At 43.1% G+C, this 18,510-nt stretch overlaps 1 protein-coding gene across 1 annotated transcript in view; it reads left to right on the forward strand.

Annotated features, from left to right (window-relative positions):
- rnf213b (ring finger protein 213b) overlaps positions 1–18,510 on the forward strand; it is a 59,237-nt gene that overhangs the window by 17,962 nt on the left and 22,765 nt on the right. Inside the window, exons 23-44 of the mRNA XM_066662679.1 lie at positions 89–273; positions 355–510; positions 733–4,638; positions 4,773–4,909; positions 5,473–5,571; positions 5,715–5,833; positions 5,909–6,031; positions 6,829–6,881; positions 6,977–7,133; positions 7,228–7,363; positions 8,271–8,453; positions 8,873–9,006; positions 9,800–9,975; positions 10,071–10,274; positions 12,384–12,571; positions 12,683–12,803; positions 13,026–13,126; positions 14,859–15,041; positions 15,632–15,777; positions 16,168–16,267; positions 16,356–16,467; positions 16,816–17,029. Coding sequence (XP_066518776.1) covers positions 89–273; positions 355–510; positions 733–4,638; positions 4,773–4,909; positions 5,473–5,571; positions 5,715–5,833; positions 5,909–6,031; positions 6,829–6,881; positions 6,977–7,133; positions 7,228–7,363; positions 8,271–8,453; positions 8,873–9,006; positions 9,800–9,975; positions 10,071–10,274; positions 12,384–12,571; positions 12,683–12,803; positions 13,026–13,126; positions 14,859–15,041; positions 15,632–15,777; positions 16,168–16,267; positions 16,356–16,467; positions 16,816–17,029 — 6,933 coding nt within the window. The remainder of the gene's footprint in view (positions 1–88; positions 274–354; positions 511–732; positions 4,639–4,772; positions 4,910–5,472; positions 5,572–5,714; positions 5,834–5,908; positions 6,032–6,828; positions 6,882–6,976; positions 7,134–7,227; positions 7,364–8,270; positions 8,454–8,872; positions 9,007–9,799; positions 9,976–10,070; positions 10,275–12,383; positions 12,572–12,682; positions 12,804–13,025; positions 13,127–14,858; positions 15,042–15,631; positions 15,778–16,167; positions 16,268–16,355; positions 16,468–16,815; positions 17,030–18,510) is intronic.

Raw genomic sequence — 18,510 nt, forward strand, 5'->3', positions numbered from 1 at the left:
TCAGATGACTTTCCAGGCCACTGTCTTTAGCTCTGCTTTAGAAAGCTCTACTGATTGTTTTCGCATCATCAATCTTGTCTCTTTGCAGGGAAGTCACTTTTTATCACCCGCATGTTCCAGGACTTCAGTGCTAAGTTTCCAGCAGCCAGTTATCTGCCAGTTAGACTGATTGAACCTTGTGTTGACACTGATTGCGTTGTCCAGACTCTTTCTGAGAAGTTGAGAGACCTGAGAGAACAGGATGCTGTTCTTTTACACATTGATGCTGCAGCTGTAAGTATTTTTTCTCCTAATAATCTTAATATTCTTTATAGTTTATGTTTGATGCTAATATGTTTTGGGTTGGTTTAACAGGTTCGATGTGGCTTAGAGGAGTTGCTCTTTAAATTACTGGTTCTGGGATGTGTGAGTGATAGTAAAGGAAGGCTTTGGAGGAGAAACCCAGCTCACCTGATAGCGGTTGAGACACTCCTTCCAGATCCTGTTCATCGTAGTAAGACTCTTAAAGAGGTATGATTTTGTTTTAGTGGTAATTTTTTTTTTTTATTAATTTAGTTTACCTTTTTGTTTTTGAGTTTGTTTGTTCAACTCAGCATTAACATGTTTTGTCAAATCTGGTCATTGATATTGGTTTAGCAAATATTAAATGATTGTGACACTTGTTGTGGCTAATTATGAAAATTTTACAAAAAACCTTCACATATTGAGTAAAATATTTGGTTCTCATTTAAGTCAAATCATGGACTCCTGCACCTACTGCCGACAATTCTCTGTAGACCACCAAAAGAAGTCCAAGAGCTGGAGCTTGGAAACAGAAGCTGCCATCAGAAGCATACATCCTTAGACCCCTTAATGGATATCCAGGAATTTAAGAGTGAGGGTATTCAGAGACCTTACCAGTATTTAATAAGATTCAACAGAAACATGAACCTGGACCGCTTTGCATACCAAGCTAGATCTGTGGAAGGAAATCCAGTTGATTGTCTTCATCATCTTTTGTCAAACTGTGGACTTAAAAATCCATCATGGGCTGAACTGAAACACTTTACTTGGTTTCTCAACCTGCAGCTGAAAGACTGTGAGAATTCTGGGTTTTGCGATGCTGACTTCTTTCCTGGCTTCAAGACTTTCATAGTTAAGTTCATGGTACACATGGCAAGGGACTTTGCATCTCCTTCCCTGGACATTTCTGACCAGAGCCCATCCCTTCTCCAAGAATGTGAGCCTGTGGTTGATCTTCTAGCAAGTTTAACCATTCGGAAACGATGGGAGAATCAGTCTCATCCATATATCTTCTTTAATGCAGATCGCTTGACCATGACTTTCCTTGGTTTTCATGTAAAGCAAATGGGATCTTATCTTAATGCCATCGATCCACAAAATGGCACAGTTTTGATGGAAAATGTAATGTCAGCTGAGCTGTTTGATATACTCCAGCAGCAAAGAATTTCTTTCTCTGAAGACTTTGATGAGCTTCCCAGAAAACTCAAAATTAAAAAGATTTCGTTAGTAGTTGGTGCAAATCAAACATTCGACCCAGATCCCACATATGAGCTCACAGCAGACAATGTCATGAAAATGCTGGCCATTCACATGAGATTCAGGTGTGAGATACCTGTCATCATAATGGGAGAGACTGGCTGTGGCAAGACCAGATTAGTGAAGTTCCTCTGTGACCTGCAGAGAGAAGGCAGAAATGTTGAAAACATGAAACTGGTCAAGGTCCATGGAGGTACTACTGCTGACACTATATACAAGAAGGTCAGAGAGGCAGAAAGGCTTGCTGAGAAGAACCGTCAGTATTACAATCTAGACACAATTTTGTTTTTTGATGAGGCAAACACTACAGAAGCCATCTTTTCCATCAAGGAGGTGCTATGTGATAAGTCTGTGCAAGGATTTCCCTTGAAGAAAAATTCTGGACTGAAAATAATTGCAGCCTGCAATCCCTACAGGAAACACACTCCTGAAATGATCAAACGCCTGGAGCAAGCTGGCTTGGGTTACAGAGTAAAGGCTAGTGAAACAGAGGATAGACTTGGTAAAGTTCCCATGCGCCAGCTTGTGTACCGTGTTCATCCATTGCCCCCAAGCATGATACCCCTTGTATGGGACTTTGGGCAGTTGAGCAATTTGACAGAGCTCTCCTACATTCGACAGATTGTACAGAAACAACTGGAAAAATACCACCTGCCCCTTGAATGCAAGAATGTCATCACAAACATTTTGGCAGTTTCTCAAATGTATATGCGCCAACGAAAAGATGAGTGCAGTTTTGTAAGTCTTAGAGATGTAGAGAGGTCAATGATGGTGCTTGTGTGGTTCTACCGACACAGAGACTACCTTTTTCCAAAATGCCAGGGCACGGACGTAGGGCTTATGACTTTAAAATGCTTGACACTTGCTCTAGGTGTTTGCTATTATCCATCACTTGAGTGCAGAGAGGCATATCTGTCTGCCATTTGCAAGCAATTTCCAGAACCACTGAACTCCAGAAGCAGCCTGGAGCATGAGATTTCCTCATGCCAAGACTTTTTCCTAGAGAACATTCGAATGAGGGAGACCATTGCAAAGAACTTAGCTTTGAAAGAAAATGTCTTTCTCATGGTGGTCTGTACTGAGTTGAGGATCCCTCTCTTTCTGGTAGGCAAACCAGGAAGCTCCAAATCTCTTGCCAAGACTGTTGTGGCTGATGCCATGCAAAGGCAGGCTTCTCACTGTGACTTGTTCAAGAAGCTAAAAGAGATACACATGGTGTCTTTCCAGTGTAGTCCTCACTCAAGTCCTGAAGGGATCATCGCAACTTTCAGAAACTGTGCTCGTTTTCAAAAGGACAAAAACTTGGAGGAGTATGTATCAGTAGTGGTTCTGGATGAGATAGGACTAGCAGAGGATTCTCCGAAGATGCCTCTGAAAACTTTGCACCCACTTTTAGAGGATGGGTGCATTGACAATGAACAGCCAGACCCACACATGAAGGTAGGCTTTGTTGGAATCTCAAATTGGGCTCTTGATCCAGCAAAGATGAACAGAGGGATTTTTGTATCTCGTTGGGATCCGAGTGAGAATGAGTTAGTGGAAACAGCCAATGGCATCTGTTCATCCTCAAAGCCTGTTCTCCTCAAAATCAAGCATCTTCTGCCTAAGCTGGCAAAGGGCTTTTTAAGCATCTGTAAAAACGACAGTGATCAGTTCTTTGGACTCAGAGATTATTACAGCTTGGTAAAAATGATTTTTGCCACAGTGAAAAATACAGATCAAGATCCTAATGACAGTGACCTGGCAGAGGCTGTACTGCGGAATTTCAGTGGGCAGAAAAACAGCTTTGATCCACTCAAACACTTCCAAGACCTCTTTCTAAATCCACATGAAATTCCCAGGATAAGCACCTTGAAAATGATTGAACAAAGCCTTGACCATGACAAAGACAATGAGAGCCGCTACCTTCTCCTGCTCACTACAAACAATTCTGCCCTGTACATAGTTCAGCGGTATATTTTTTCAAAGGGTAAATACACATGCCCTGAGATTGTGTTTGGTTCAGGATTCCCCAAGGACCAGGAGTATGCTCAAATCTGTCGTAATGTGAGTCGAGTAAAGACATGTATGGAGACTGGTCGGACGGTCATTCTTCTGAACCTTCTCAATCTGTACGAGAGTCTGTATGATGCCTTGAACCAGTACTATGTTTACTTTAGTGGGCAACGGTATGTTGACCTTGGACTGGGGTCTCACAGAGTGAAGTGTCGAGTGCACAAAGACTTCAGACTGGTTGTAATTGAGGACCAAGAAAAAGTTTATGACAAGTTTCCGGTTCCACTGAAAAACAGACTGGAGAAGCACAGAGTGGACAGGAGTACCGATTTGACTCCATGGCAGCACAGAGTTCTGGCAAAACTAAGAAACTGGGTGAATGAGTTTTCACATTCTGGAACATCTTCAGAGTCAGATTTCACCCCGACAGATGCTTTTGTTGGTTTTCATGAAGATGCTTGTGCCAGTGCCCTCCTGCAAGCCTTGGAAAGAACCGAAAAACATCACCAGTTGAGAGAGGGAGATGCCCATGTTATTCCCAGAATGAAAAAGGCTCAGGTTATCACAATGACCATAGAGGAAGGCAGTATGACATCGACCAAAGAGATTGACATGGAAGACAATCAGGAACAAGGAGAAGGAATTGCGTCCAATCTGATTACACTTGACAATGATGAGGAAAACGCTATGATAGATGTTCAGTCTGATTTAGATAATGTGATGCTACAGGATAAGAATGAAGAGGGACTTACCATGATGCAAGCAGATGAGGCAATTGAAGATGAAAAAGAAGCAGCTGTTATTGGAGCTAATAACAAGTCTGAGGACATGGACATAGAACCAATTGATGCAGATACAGTAAAGTACAATGAGGCAAATGAAAGCAAGGATGAAGAGGAAGACGTCTATGAATATGCCAAGTACTTCTTGTTGAAATGCGCCACTCCAGACTCTGTGCTGAGGCTAAAGTACTCAAAGCTGGGAAATCAGGAAGCAGACAAACTTCAGAGGCTGTATTTCCACCAGCAAGACCACCACTCTCTCAGAGACTTTATGGGCAGTCATCTGAGGAAGGAAGAGAATGAAAAGAGCAGATTAATTGAGGTGAGGAATATTTCACAAAGAACTGGTACAAATTCTACAGTACTTTGATTTTTGATTTTGATATTGATTTCCCATTTGGGAATTTGATGTCATGTTATTAGATGTATTTAAATGTTCTCTGTCCGGTCATGCAGGTGACTACCTTCTCCAGTTTGCTCACTAAAGCAGATGTTCGTAGTCTGGCCCAGGCTTTGGACATGAAAATGGAACAGATCCTTTTGCTGTCTCTGCACCAGTTTGACACAGAAGCTTCTTTCTGCAGAAATGTCCGGTACAGAACACATTAAAGTGACAAATTTGAATATTCACAACTGCTATTCTTTCAACATTAGAAATGTACATGTTCTTGTTATGGTATGGTTGTGACCAGTGGCGCAGCAGGTGATATCTCTGTCACACAGCTCCAGCGTCCTGGGGTTGTGGGTTCAACCTATCGTCCAAAAACACACGTTGGTAGGTGGATTGGAGACTCAAAAGTGTCCGTAGGTGTGAGTGTGTGAGTGAATGTGTGAGTGTGTGTGTTGCCCTATGAAGGACTGGCGCCCCCTCCAGGGTGTGTTCCCACATTGTGCCCAGTGATTCCGGGTAGGCTCTGGATTCACTGCAGTCCTGAACTGGATAAAAGCTTACACACAATAAATGAAAGTTCTTGATTTCAAACATTTAGTATTGTAGTGTCTGAATTACAGTTTTTCTTACTAAAATGTGGCTTTGATAAATTTAGCATGTTATATATTTGACAAAATCACATAAAATACATTCTGCACCTCATTATTTTCATATTTGATTATAATAAACTAAATTTATATATATATATTGCACTCCCATTCTTAGGAGCTTTCTGCAGAATACAGTTCTTTCCCTCCGAGTCTTGCTGGTACAAACAGATATGGAGGAATCACTCTGCAAAAATGAGCTCATTGCGTCAGCAAAGTGAGTCTTTATCTTTTATTTATATTATTGTTATTTTGATTTCTAAAGTAGTTTGGATAGTTGTTTCATATACAGCAGAAACGGCATATTGCAGGTGGTGTCGCTGGACTGTGGATTACATTTTTGTTAAATTTGCCTTTCAGATACTGCACCATGAATGAACTTTTGTCCTTTCATTCTGAAGATTGCCAGTGTTATGTTGTGTTTATTACAAAGCTGTCCAGGATTGGAAGTGGCTATAAGTATGTAGGTTTCCATGGAGGTGAGTAAAGCTCAGTTCTTAAACAGATATAGCCTCTGTGTTTGTGGTATTGTTTCACATTGCTTTTTTTGATAGGCACATGGCTGTCGGTGCATATTGATGACCTCAGACACTCTGATGATATGAGCACGAATCTCTCTGTTTTTTGTGGGACCCCGATCAGCAAACTCCTCCTCCTCCATCAACCCAGACATTCAGGTGTGATGAATATTACTGTCTGCTTAATATTTTCAAATCTGTATCTATCCATCCAACTCTCCTCCAAACTATCTGTCTATCTATTTATCTATCTATCCATCTTCCAAACTATCTATCTATCTATCTATCTATCTATCTATCTATCTATCTATCTATCTATCTATCTATCTATCTATCTATCCATCTTCCAAACTATCAATCCATCCATCCAAACATCCTAGGCATAAAACAACCTAAAACCTCCAAAATGGTGATGATAGGATCAGGATGAAGCAGTTACTGAGAAAACAAAGGACTATTTTTCTGTGGAAATTGATGTAAAATGCTTAAATCCTTAGTCTTTTTCATTATAAAAAGCTGCCATTTTCAAGTTATATAAACACATTAAAGATGATAAAAATGTAGATACAGGGGCTGTTTTTTACATAATCTGAAAGTGCCAGCTGCTTTAACATTGTGTGAAAATGTAATGCTGAATCAACTAATAGAAAGCACTTGAATTTTCTTGCTCTTCGAAAGAAATATTTTTGGAGAGACAAGGTTTGGCTCTTAAAGCAATTATTGCTTTATATTTGTGATTATACTTAAAGGAAGAGTGTTAGAAAGGGATCGGATGTGTTTCACTTTATTTAAAAGCCCTTTTCAATATTACACAATGTGATCAACTTCAAAAGCATCCAGCGACACCTTGTGATTTACTTTTATTATTACATTCAATTATATTTTTATCATCTTCAAATATACTCTTACAGACTACATTTAGGGAATGAACTTATGTTATGAGACTGTATTTGTAGACGCAGAAGATGTTATAGAAGATCAAGAGAGAGCCGAACCAGAAAACCAATGGGTAAAGCCCCATCAAATTACAACATATAAATATCCATCACTGTAGCAATTACACAACATATATTTGACTGTGTTTTTTTATAACTGGGTTATCAGGAAGAATCTGCATTCCTGCACAGCTTATCGCTGCTGAAATCCTGTGTTCAGAAAGCCGTGTCTTTACTGAGAGACCCATCTAATAAGGCTTCTAGGAGTATGAAGCGTATGTGCATTCTTCTCGACCTTCTGGGCAATGACCCTGGACATTCTGGAGGTCAGTTGATATGTTCAGTGTGACAATATAAACTGTTTTTTAAATACTGGGCAACAGACTTAAAATATTAATCAGATTTATTGTGTTATATCAGACCGCTTCCAGAAAGTACTCCTAAGGAGGCTGGGGGTTGCCTTGTCACAGAGGGAGGAGCTTATTCATAACTCAGGAGACTGGGTGAATAAGGAAGCAATGAAGCGGGAGGCCCTTCAAGAAGGTGGCACTCTCAGGTAAAGGAATAGATCAGTTCATGTTGGTTTGAAGTACTTTAAAACTGCATTCTGTAACTTCTGGGATTTGGGAATTTGGAGCCCCCTTAGAAGATTAATCAGATGATTGTGGATTAATCTGAGGAGCATGGATGAATCTGAGGACTGAGAATTAACTTGATGATTGTGGATCATCTTCATCAGTATAAGGTTCATTATGCATTTGTGAAATGTCATGTGCCTGCAAACCCAGCCTGTTGATCCAGGTCTTTTCTGAGCTCTCTGTGTGTGTCAAGAACGCTGAGTCGGACTGACATAGGCGGACGCACACGCTACAACACAAACGTTTATTTAAACAAAATAACAAAACAAACGCAAACAGACTTGAGGGCAAACACGAAGCGAGGAACAGATGAGGCAGACTAGAACATGAAACATGACGAGAAACAACATGCCTAGGAATGAGAACGAGAAACAACATGACTAGAAATAGGAACGAAACGAGAACATGACTAGGAATAGGAATGAGATGCAACATGACTAGGAATTCGAACAAATGACCGATAAAAGGAAGCGAGACAAAGGGACTTAAATACATCTCACAGACGAGACACACCTGAAACAGATAACGAGGATGACGGACAAGGAGGCGGAACAAAGGCGGGACAAGGGCGGAGACATGGACACTAACAAACAGAGCCATGTGCTGAGAGAGCACATGGCGGGGAAAACACATGACGGGACGAGGGCGTGACAGTGTGTGTGATGTTAATATGTATTAAGAACAGGTAATTCTTTATTGAAGACTGGCTCATCAGACTGAACTCTTATTAAACTGTAGACAAATACATTCATCTACCCACGCGCTAAGTGTCCTGAGTTCATTTAATTTGTACCCCACTTTTTTGTTTTTGCCTTCTGAATTTAGGCACACACTCTGGCACTGCCTGCAGGGTGTTCTGACCCCCGTTCTGGCCAAAGTGGTAGAGGTATTGGACAGAGATTCTAATCTGGACCTGCTGTGTGACACAGGACTCAGTGAGGGATTCATCCAATTCTGGCTGGACATCTTCAGTGACAAGCATGTTTTAGACTTGACGCTGCCTCAGAGGTATTGTGTTTAAAGGGCCTTCCAGACTAATGCTAAATTATATTTTTAATTTGTTACACGTTATTTGCCAATTTATTTAATTATATAATCTCTGTCAAAAGCTCGTATCTGTATTTTTGTTGCTTTTCTTTATTTGGCGTAATTCAAAAAGGCAAATGTCTCTTTACATCATTAAAATAAAGCAAAATTTATGGAGGAACCAATAGAAATGGCCTAAAAATAATTCTGTTCAATTATCTTCAATACATTTCTAGCAATGATTTATCTTCTCCTGAAAAATGACGGTTGTGGAGATAATATACATCTTCTCCAACAGACCTCCACACACACACTCACAAACACACACTAGGAGCAGAAGCAGTTGGGAGTTAGATGCTTTGCTCAGGAGTGCAGCTACTGACACATTGTATTTCCTACAGTGGTTCGGAGCAGGAGATTGATGTTCAGTGTAACCTCTTGGTGGGGGCAGAGGCACGTACCTGCATGGCTCCTTTCAGCTGGCTCATCAGACTTTACTGCCATAACCTTTGGGTGGAGTCTCAGTTTGTACAAGGTGAGTAGATCGAGAACCTCCCACCAGTGTGTATGAAGTCCTCAGAGAGCAGTCAACACACATTACTGTAAGAAATAGTATATAGTTATAGTATTATAGAAGTAATCAGTGAAATCAATTTAATTTTTCGCTACACTTTATAAACTGTAAAAATAATTTGAAGAGTGTATGTACAAGAATGGGCGGCACAGTGGCGCAGCAGGTAGGTGTCGCAGTCACACAGCTCCAGGGACCTGGAGGTTGTGGGTTCGATTCCCGCTCCGGGTGACTGTCTGTGAGGAGTGTGGTGTGTTCTCCCTGTGTCTGCGTGGGTTTCCTCTGGGTGACTGTCTGTGAGGAGTGTGGTGTGTTCTCCTTGTGTCTGCGTGGATTTCCTCCGGGTGCTCCGGTTTCAACTCAAAAGTGTCCGTAAGCGTGAGTGTGTGTGTGTGTGTGTGTGTGTGTGTCTGTGAAGGATTGGCGCCCCCTCCAGGGTGTATTCCCGCCTTGCGCCCAATGATTCCAGGTAGGCTCTGGACCCACCGTGACCCTGAATTGGATAAGCGCTTACAGATAATGAATAATGAATGTACAAAAATATGACATTTATGCGGGCCCCCACGTGACCTCCCATTCAACCCTCATGCTGCACGCATTGATGGAGAGATGGAGCCATGCTGTCCTTGCCTTATTTGACATATTTGCTACAGTAACATTCACGTTCATAAATGTTGCTATTTAAGCTAAAGAAAAATCGCATAAGATCAATTAAGTGGCTCAGATACAGTTCAGAAATATTGTGTTTCTTTTTCAGGAGCAGAACAGAGCAGTGAAGAGAGGATCCAGCAGTTTGTGAGTGCGGTGATGGACACTAGTCTGGGCAGCCATTTTGCAAAACTCTCTGAGAGAGAACGACTGGAGCTAGGACACAAATATCTCACAGATTTTGTGCTACTTTCCTTTAAGATCAAGACTGAGGAAGAAATGAAGGTGAGAGACTGTTGCAAAGAGTTATTTTCTTTCATACAGTGAATCAAATCCAGAAATTAAAAAAAAAAAAAACATTCTCTGTGTGCGTATTGTAGGTGTATAGTGCAGCGGTGTTGGGATGTGTCTCAGCTCTGCAGCAGAGCATGGGTGTGAGCCCTGACCTTTCTCCGGCCTGGATCCTGGCAGCTGTCCACCACTACAGCCCTCGTCTGGACACTCTCTCACACACCCTGCAGCTTCAGGAACATGTAGCACCTCTCATTCTCAGGCAACATTTACAGAGAGAGCTCCCATACATGGTGAGAATATGAACTGATTCCTAAACCACGGAACTCAGTGTCAGTCCTTAGTCTTTATGACCCTCACAGTCTCAGTCCAGAATTACTGACAGTAAAACTTTGGGCAGCTGTGGCCTGTTGGTTAGGGAACTGAGCGTGTAACTGGAAGGTTGCCGTTTCAATCCCCAGATCTGGCAGATCGTGACTGAAGTGACCTCGAACAAGGCAATTAACCTGTTGCTCCCCGGGCATGTGCTCACTGCCCCCTAGTGTTCACTAGTGTGTGTGTGTGTGTGTGAAAATGTGTGTTTCACTGCATGGATTGGGTTAAAATGCGGAGAACAAATTCCTCTGTGTGCAATCACAGTGGCCAATAAAGTGATTCTTATGCTAATCTGACTATTTTGCTGTGTGATTCAAGGATGACTGTGTTTAGTGTGGTAGTTGTACATTTTTTTTTTTTCAAATCAAAAAGCTTGTTCTATTTAATCATGACTGTATTTGTGGAGGGCGGCATGGTGCCGCAGCAGGTAGGTGTCGCAGTCACACAGCTCCAGGTGCCTGGAGGTTGTGGGTTCGATTCCCGCTCCGGGCGACTGTCTGTGAGGAGTGTGGTGTGTTCTCCCTGTGTCTGCGTGGGTTTCCTCCGGGTGACTGTCTGTGAGGAGTGTGGTGTGTTCTCCCTGTGTCTGCGTGGGTTTCCTCCGGGTGCTCCGGTTTCCTCCCACAGTCCAAAATCACACGTTGGTAGGTGGATTGGCGACTCAAAAATTGTCCGTAGGTGTGAGTGTGTGAGTGAATGTGTGTGTCTGTGTTGCCCTGGTTACCCTCCAGGGTGTGTTCCTGCCTCGCGCCCAATGATCCCAGGTAGGCTCTGGACCCACGGCGACCCTGAACTGGATAAGTGTTATAGATAATGAATGAATGAATGAATTTGTGGAGAATTTTTTTTGTCATTTTATCAGCAGCAGCACTATTCTGTCATCCTCATTGCTCCCTAGTAGCTCAACAGTGTTTCTTGCTGTTCTTCATTGATTTAACATTGTGAACTACAGTCATTCATTCATTGTCTGTAACCCTTATCCAGTTCAGGGTCGCGGTGGGTCCAGAGCCTACCTGGAATCATTGGGCGCGAGGCAGGAACACACCCTGGAGGGGGCGCCAGTCCTTCACAGGGCAACACACACACACATTGACTCACACACTCACACCTACGGACACTTTTTTTTGAGTCGCCAATCCACCTACCAACGTGTGTTTGTGGACTGTGGAAGTTTTGTGGGAGGAAACTGGAGCACCCGGAGGAAACCCACGCAGACACAGAGAGAACACACCACACTCCTCACAGACAGTCACCTGGAGGAAACCCACGCAGACACAGGGAGAACACACCAACTTCTCACAGACAGTCACCCGGAGGAAACCCACGCAGACACAGAGAGAACACACCAACTTCTCACAGACAGTCACCCGGAGGAAACCCACGCAGACACAGAGAGAACACGCCACACTCCTCACAGACAGTCACCCGGAGGAAACCCACGCAGACACAGAGAGAACACACCACACTCCTCACAGACAGTCACCCGGAGGAAACCCACGCAGACACAGAGAGAACACACCACACACCTCACAGACAGTCACCCGGAGGAAACCCACGCAGACACAGAGAGAACACACCACACTCCTCACAGACAGTCACCCGGAGGAAACCCACGCAGACACAGAGAGAACACACCGCACTCCTCACAGACAGTCACCCGGAGGAAACCCACGGAGACACAGGGAGAACACACCGCACTCCTCACAGACAGTCACCCGGAGTGGGAATCGAACCCACAATCTCCAGGACCCTGGAGCTGTGACAGAGACACCTACCTGCTGTGCCACCGTGCCGCAACTACAGTCATGGGGAACCTAATTTCATTTCACTGGGTACTTGTATATTGTTGAAAAACAATTATCCTGATCCTGAACAGAGTTTATATAAAAAGGTGTTTATTATTTATCCAAGTTGACTGCAGTAGAATTGCCACTATTTAGGCGTCAGACAGAAGTCAAGGCTGCTACATTTGTGCACTTTTTGTCATACATTTGAAATGTTGTTGTATCATTTTGATTGTGTTCCAGTGTGAAGACATTTTGGCTCTTGGAATATGCTTGGAGGAGACCAAACTTCAGCCAGTTACATCATTTTCAGAGTGTACGTCTTTTCTGAGCAGAGTTGAATTGCTGCAGCCCTGTTTGCAGAGAGCATTAAGCCCCAGTTATTGCGCCCTCTGCAGTCCTGGCTGTCTCCAACACCTCAGCGCTGTAAAGTAAGCCTCATGGACAAAAGAGTTGTAAACAAAAGAGTGTAAAGAGTTGTACACACCCTGCTTTTAATTTCTCATTGAAATAATTACCATTCATTTTGTGTGTTTTCCAAGGTCGGTTTGGCAGGGGATGCTGGTTATGGCTGCTTTTATTGAGCAGGTTGTGGTCAAAGTGGATTCAAATGATGCAAGACTCATGGCACTGACCATGAAACACTGCATTCAGCTGCACAGGGTGAGTGGGACAGTACTGATTGGAGATTTTCACTTTTTAAAATATTATTAAATGAAACAATTGATTGCATTAATTGAACTGGACAAGCATCATTTAACTAAACAATTTATTTGCCCATTATTTACTAAATGATTGTTTTTTTCAGCTGTACCTAGAATTAGTGAAAAATTAAGTGAGATTAGGAAGCTCTGCACTAACTACTTTTTTCCATTAATGCATTAGTTGATGGAGGCATGCCCTGACCTGCAGAGCAAAGCCACTTTACAGCAGCTGATCCGCATCCTCAATGCTTACTATGAGGAAACCATCAGCAGAGAGCTACGGTAATACTCTCCCAGCTGTAACTGAGTCAAATCCAGAAACATCCTCTTGATTGTTTATAGACTGTTTTCTGGACCTAGATTAAAGGAATATTTTAGAGAAAATTTAAATATGTGTAATTTCCCTAATTTCTCTTTTCACTTATTAATTCATTGTCTGTATCAGTGGCGGATGCTGGTCTTTCAAGGAGGGGAAGCTCAATTTCGGCCTACATCATAAAATGTGTCGGTTTATTTATACGTAAATTCTACCCTCCGTTCCTTTTCAAGAAAATGATCTGTGACCCTGTCGTACCAACAAGGCGTCTTTTCCAGGGACTTGACTAGTGTCCTCTCAATGGCCAGCAGAGCTAGGCTTAAACGGCCTTGGCCCATGTGAAGTGTGTCCGCCTGTGAGTGCTTTGTGACGGTGGAGGGGCTCGGCAGCACCCGCTGGACAGAAACTGTGATAGAAGTCAGAAAGAGTGATAGAAGTCAGTCTCCAAACACAAGCAGCTACAAAAAAAACCCACCAGAAATAGAAGCTCGATTTGTTGGTAGTCGTTTTTAACAAAGAAAATGCCGCTAAGAGGTTTAAGAAAGTCTCTGGTTCAACTCAGAACAGAATGAAAATGTAATGCTCCCACGGATCTTTACACCAAAGGATCGCTGATTCGCTCATTTCGCTGTCAATCAAAAAGGGATTCAGCCTCAGACAGATCATCCAATCATCATGCAGAAGCTGAGCGTCCGGGCCAGCCGAGGCCAGCCCACTGCCCCATAGACCCCCAGAGACGCTGAGCGTCCGATGGGCGGGACAAAGCCCAGCATTTATCCAATGACTCGTCTCGTTTCACTGCACTTCGCTGCTTCGCTATTGAACTCTGTGGACACTGTTTAAAGCACTGTGAAGCTGCGGGAATGACTGAGAGGAAAGCCGTGTCTTTACCAGTGATAAGAAGCTGATTCTGAACAAAAGTTGAGTGTGTTGTAGTGCATATTTATTCAATGACATGTACACACAACAGTATTTGATCACTTATTTTTTAGATTTTAGGGGAAGCTGAGATTCCCTTGCAGTCTTAGAGCAATCGTCTCTTGTCTGTAACCACTTGTGCATTTCAGGGTCACGGCGGGTCCGGAGCCTACCGAGAATAGACAAGCTATTTAATAGTTTTATTTACATCTTTGTTTTCTACTGCAGTTTAGAACAAAATACACCATGAAACAAGTAGTAGCCATTGTAAAAACCTGCACCCTGTCCGTGTCGGTCATTTATGAAAAATATTAGGGCTGCAACTGATATTCAAACATATCTGACAATTTTCATTAAAATATTTGAAAACAGAAAAGCCATAACCATTATTTTTACAGCTTTTATGAATTATTCGCTCACATCTATGAGCAAGTATTTGTTCATCGAGCCCAGTTCTACCTTTTTAAGCAAATATTTTTCACTGTGGTTTTCACTATGAACTAGTATCAGTGTAAAATCACACCTGAAATTGCTCCAGTTTACCGGACACACACACACACACACACACACCTTGCCCACTCATACACTTTAGTATTAAGTGTGTAAAATAACTAGTCACTCCAAATTCTAACAGTAAGATGTGTTTTTTTTTTTGGATCCTGAAGCAGACAGCAAGTCACAACCTTGTCAGAAACCCACCCATAAATAAGTCTCTGGGTCGTAGTCTTTCTGTGAACTCTCAATAATTTGTTTAATTTCTTCTTGTGTTTTTCCACTCAGCTTTGGTGTGAAGTGTCCTGTATGTATGGAGGAGCTCTCGGAGCCCTGTGTCCTGCCGTGTGAGCATGTCTTCTGCCTGTCCTGTACAGAGAGCTGTCTTCAGGCTCAGAAAACAAAAAGCTGCCCCAAATGCAGGACAGACCTGCCACCAAACTACCAGCCTGCCGTGTCCGCACACACAGAGTGAGTTTACCGAGTTCACGATTGTGATTCTTTGATGACGTAGATGTTAAAGGCAGTGTCCGTGTGCTTGGGTCAGGTTTGGAGATGTAAAGGAGATTCCTTTGGTCACATAAAGCTCTTTAACAGAATCCTTAGACTGCTACTAAAAAAGGAAATAAACGTGTGATTCATTATTAAAGGGGGGTATGGGTGTTTAAATGTTTGCAGGCATTGCTTATAATGCTCAACCATCTTCAATTTCAAACTTCAACTGTAGAGGTATAAAGAGGAACAGTGTGGAACACTCTGGAGTGACAGAGATCCATCCAATACCTTTGTGATGAGTTGGAATGGTGTTTATGATCCAGAGCTAATCATTCAACACGAGTTCCTGTGAATTTCTAAATGCCTGAATGCAGTTAAATCCTTGTGCCAATGTCCTAATTGCAGACTGAATTAGAGATTATTACTGCCATAAATGCGGAGTGATTACATGTTAATACCCTCCAGACACTTTTGCATAAATAGTACACCTTCAAGTTTGTAGATCCTCTGAGTTTTTGAACTGTTCTTGTGGTCCGTGACTGATAACGAATGTCTGTGTGCTTCAGGTTGGTTTTGACTGAACACAGATTTTTAAGGAGGTGCTGTAACTCCTTCTTCCTGGAGGTGGTCTCTCGTTTCTGTCTCTCTAAGGAACAGCGTCCTGAAGAAGACATAGTGGAGCTACTCTTCTCTCTGCTCATCTCAGCTCAGGGTACGCTGTCCAAATGCAACTTCATCCTGTTGTAGGCTGTAGTTTGTGGTCGTTTGGAAAGAAGACCAAGTAACCATGTATTCAGACTGTCCTGTAGTGTTCATACAGAAGCGTTCAAGTCAGCACTTATGGGATCCATTAGGGGTGGATAGTGCTGCATTTGTATTTTGTTACTGTTATGAAATATTTACAGTACCACCACCATTGACTGAGATGGCCATTTCCAAGTGCAGTTTTTTTGGGCTGTTAATGTTCTCCTCAAAGTGTGTTGAGCTGAACCAGTCTTGGTGTGTTAAGCCTTCACTGTCCCAGTAAAAACAGAGTACACACAACTCCATCTAGGCATCATTTCTTGTATTAAATCTTGTGTGTGTGGCACGCTTCCTACAGGAGATGTGTATAAAACGAGAGAGCTCACACCTTTCCTGGAATGTGTCGATCAGAGTCCTGTGGTCCGGTCTGTTCTCCCCAAACTCTTACTGCAATACAGGTACTCACACACACACACACACAAATAAATTCAAAGTAATATGTTCCCTGATAAACAGTAAACAAACACAGATCATGTGTTTGTTCAGCTTTGACCAGGTGAAGAGTCATATTCAGAGATATTTAGAGAATCTAAAGAACAACCTGTTGGACGACGAGGACAGGACTGAACTTTACAGACTTTTCACCAACTGTTTCCAAGCAAGTAGCTCTTTTACTTTTACTAAGTCCTTACTTTTCAAAACTGGATTAGAGCTGTCTTTTTTATGTGAGTTGTTTTACTGTCAATGTGTTTCTGACTGTAATTTATACGGTTTGTCTCAAGAAATAATACTTGAAACCAACAGTGTCCTCTACCAATGGAATAAGAAACGTTTTCCAGATAAAATCAGTTAAAATACTGGAGTCATTTTTAAACTCATCCTCAAAATATCATAATAAAACACATATATACTCAATGAATTCTGACGTTTCACTTAATATGATACAGGTTTTTTCAGTGTAATAAGTGGCTGTCTGTAAAAGCCCATGTGCTTGGTATTTGTTCAGGACACGCTGCTCTGTACCAGTCAGAGTGGAGCTCAGGAGGCTGAAGATTTACAGCATCAGCAGGAACACATTAACTTTCTCAGTCGACTGGCCCGAAAGCAGACCCCATCCAGAGAACAGCAGCCGGCTGAGTTCCTGCTCTCCGCAGCTCGTCTCAGGATGAGTCTGGACACGGCTTCCCGAATACTGCCCAGAGCCGTTGGCCAAAAGAGCGGTGAGAGATTGGACTGATTAGCTGTGAATCCTGAATGATGCAATTATCTAAACACTGACCTTATTAGCAGGGGGTAATGGGATTGATCCCTGGTAAGACCACAGCTATCCGAGACCAGGGCACTAGGGCATAATCATACCCATTTTATCTGGTCCCCTCCCTCTCCCCAGTCTGTGCTAGCAGTTAGTTGTCATGACGAAATGTAATGGCACTGCATGGTCACCGCATGATCATGGCAGTGTTTGTTTAGTCATTACCAAGACTTAGGCCAGTTGTGTTCCCTAGGATTGGCTAAGTCGTCTCTTCATGAGGAGGTTACCTCAGCTCGACAGTTACCTCACTCAGGAACCCACAGCCCAGTTTATTTTCGTCTCATTTACAAACAAATGGTTTTTCTGCTTTGTATTTGGACATATTACACCCCTTTTCCATGAGTTAACACAGTTCTGGGGTCTGAATAAAATGTCTATGACATGTTTTGTTCAAAACACCACAAGGATCAAACAACACAACATTTTTTTACTCTGTCTAAAGGAAGGGCCTATTTCATAACAGCCAGTTTCAGCACTTTCTCTCACAATTGATAATGAGTCTGTGTTTATTCCAAATGCGACAGCGCTCAACGGTGAGGAGCGAGAGGCAGAGAGGCTAGGTTTTAGTCATTTCTGCTTTGTTCTCTTTCTTCTCCAAACTTGTTTTTATCATATTGCGTCAGTAGTCTTGTTTCTAATTTCTTGCTTGTTTTATCCATCCATCCATCCATTATCCACCGCTTATCCGGGTCCGGGTCGCGGGGGAAGCAGTCGGAGCAAAGAAACCCAGACCTCCCTCTCCCCAGCCACCGACTCTAGCTCCTCCGGGGGTATACCGAGGCGTTCCCAGGCCAGTCGAGACATATAGTCTCTCCAGCGTGTTCTTGGTCTGCCCCGGGGCCTCCTCCCCGTTGGACATGCCCGGAACACCTCTCCAGGAAGGCGTCCAGGAGGCATCCGAACCAGATGCCCGAACCATCTCAGCTGGCTCCTCTCGACGTGGAGGAGCAGCGGCTCCACTCCGAGTCTCTCCCGGATGTCCGAGCTCCTAACCCTGTCTCTAAGGGAAAGTCCAGACATCCTGCGGAGAAAACTCATTTCAGCCGCTTGTACCCGCGATCTCGTTCTTTCGGTCACTACCCAAAGCTCGTGACCATAGGTGAGGGTTGGGACGTAGATTGAACGGTAAATCGAGAGCTTTGCTTTTCTGCTCAGCTCTCTCTTCACCACAACGGACCAGTACAGAGCCCGCATTACTGCTGACGCTGCACCGATCCGCCTGTCAATCTCACGCTCCATCTTTCCCTCACTCGTGAACAAGACCTCGAGGTATTTAAACTCCTCCACTTGAGGCAGGATCTCACTTCCAACCTGGAGAGAGCACTCCACCCTTTTCCGGCTGAGTACCATGGACTCGGACTTGGAGGTGCTGATCCTCATCCCTACCGC

The sequence above is a fragment of the Hoplias malabaricus genome, chromosome 3 (assembly GCF_029633855.1).
Source record: "Hoplias malabaricus isolate fHopMal1 chromosome 3, fHopMal1.hap1, whole genome shotgun sequence".
Taxonomy (NCBI): domain Eukaryota; kingdom Metazoa; phylum Chordata; class Actinopteri; order Characiformes; family Erythrinidae; genus Hoplias; species Hoplias malabaricus.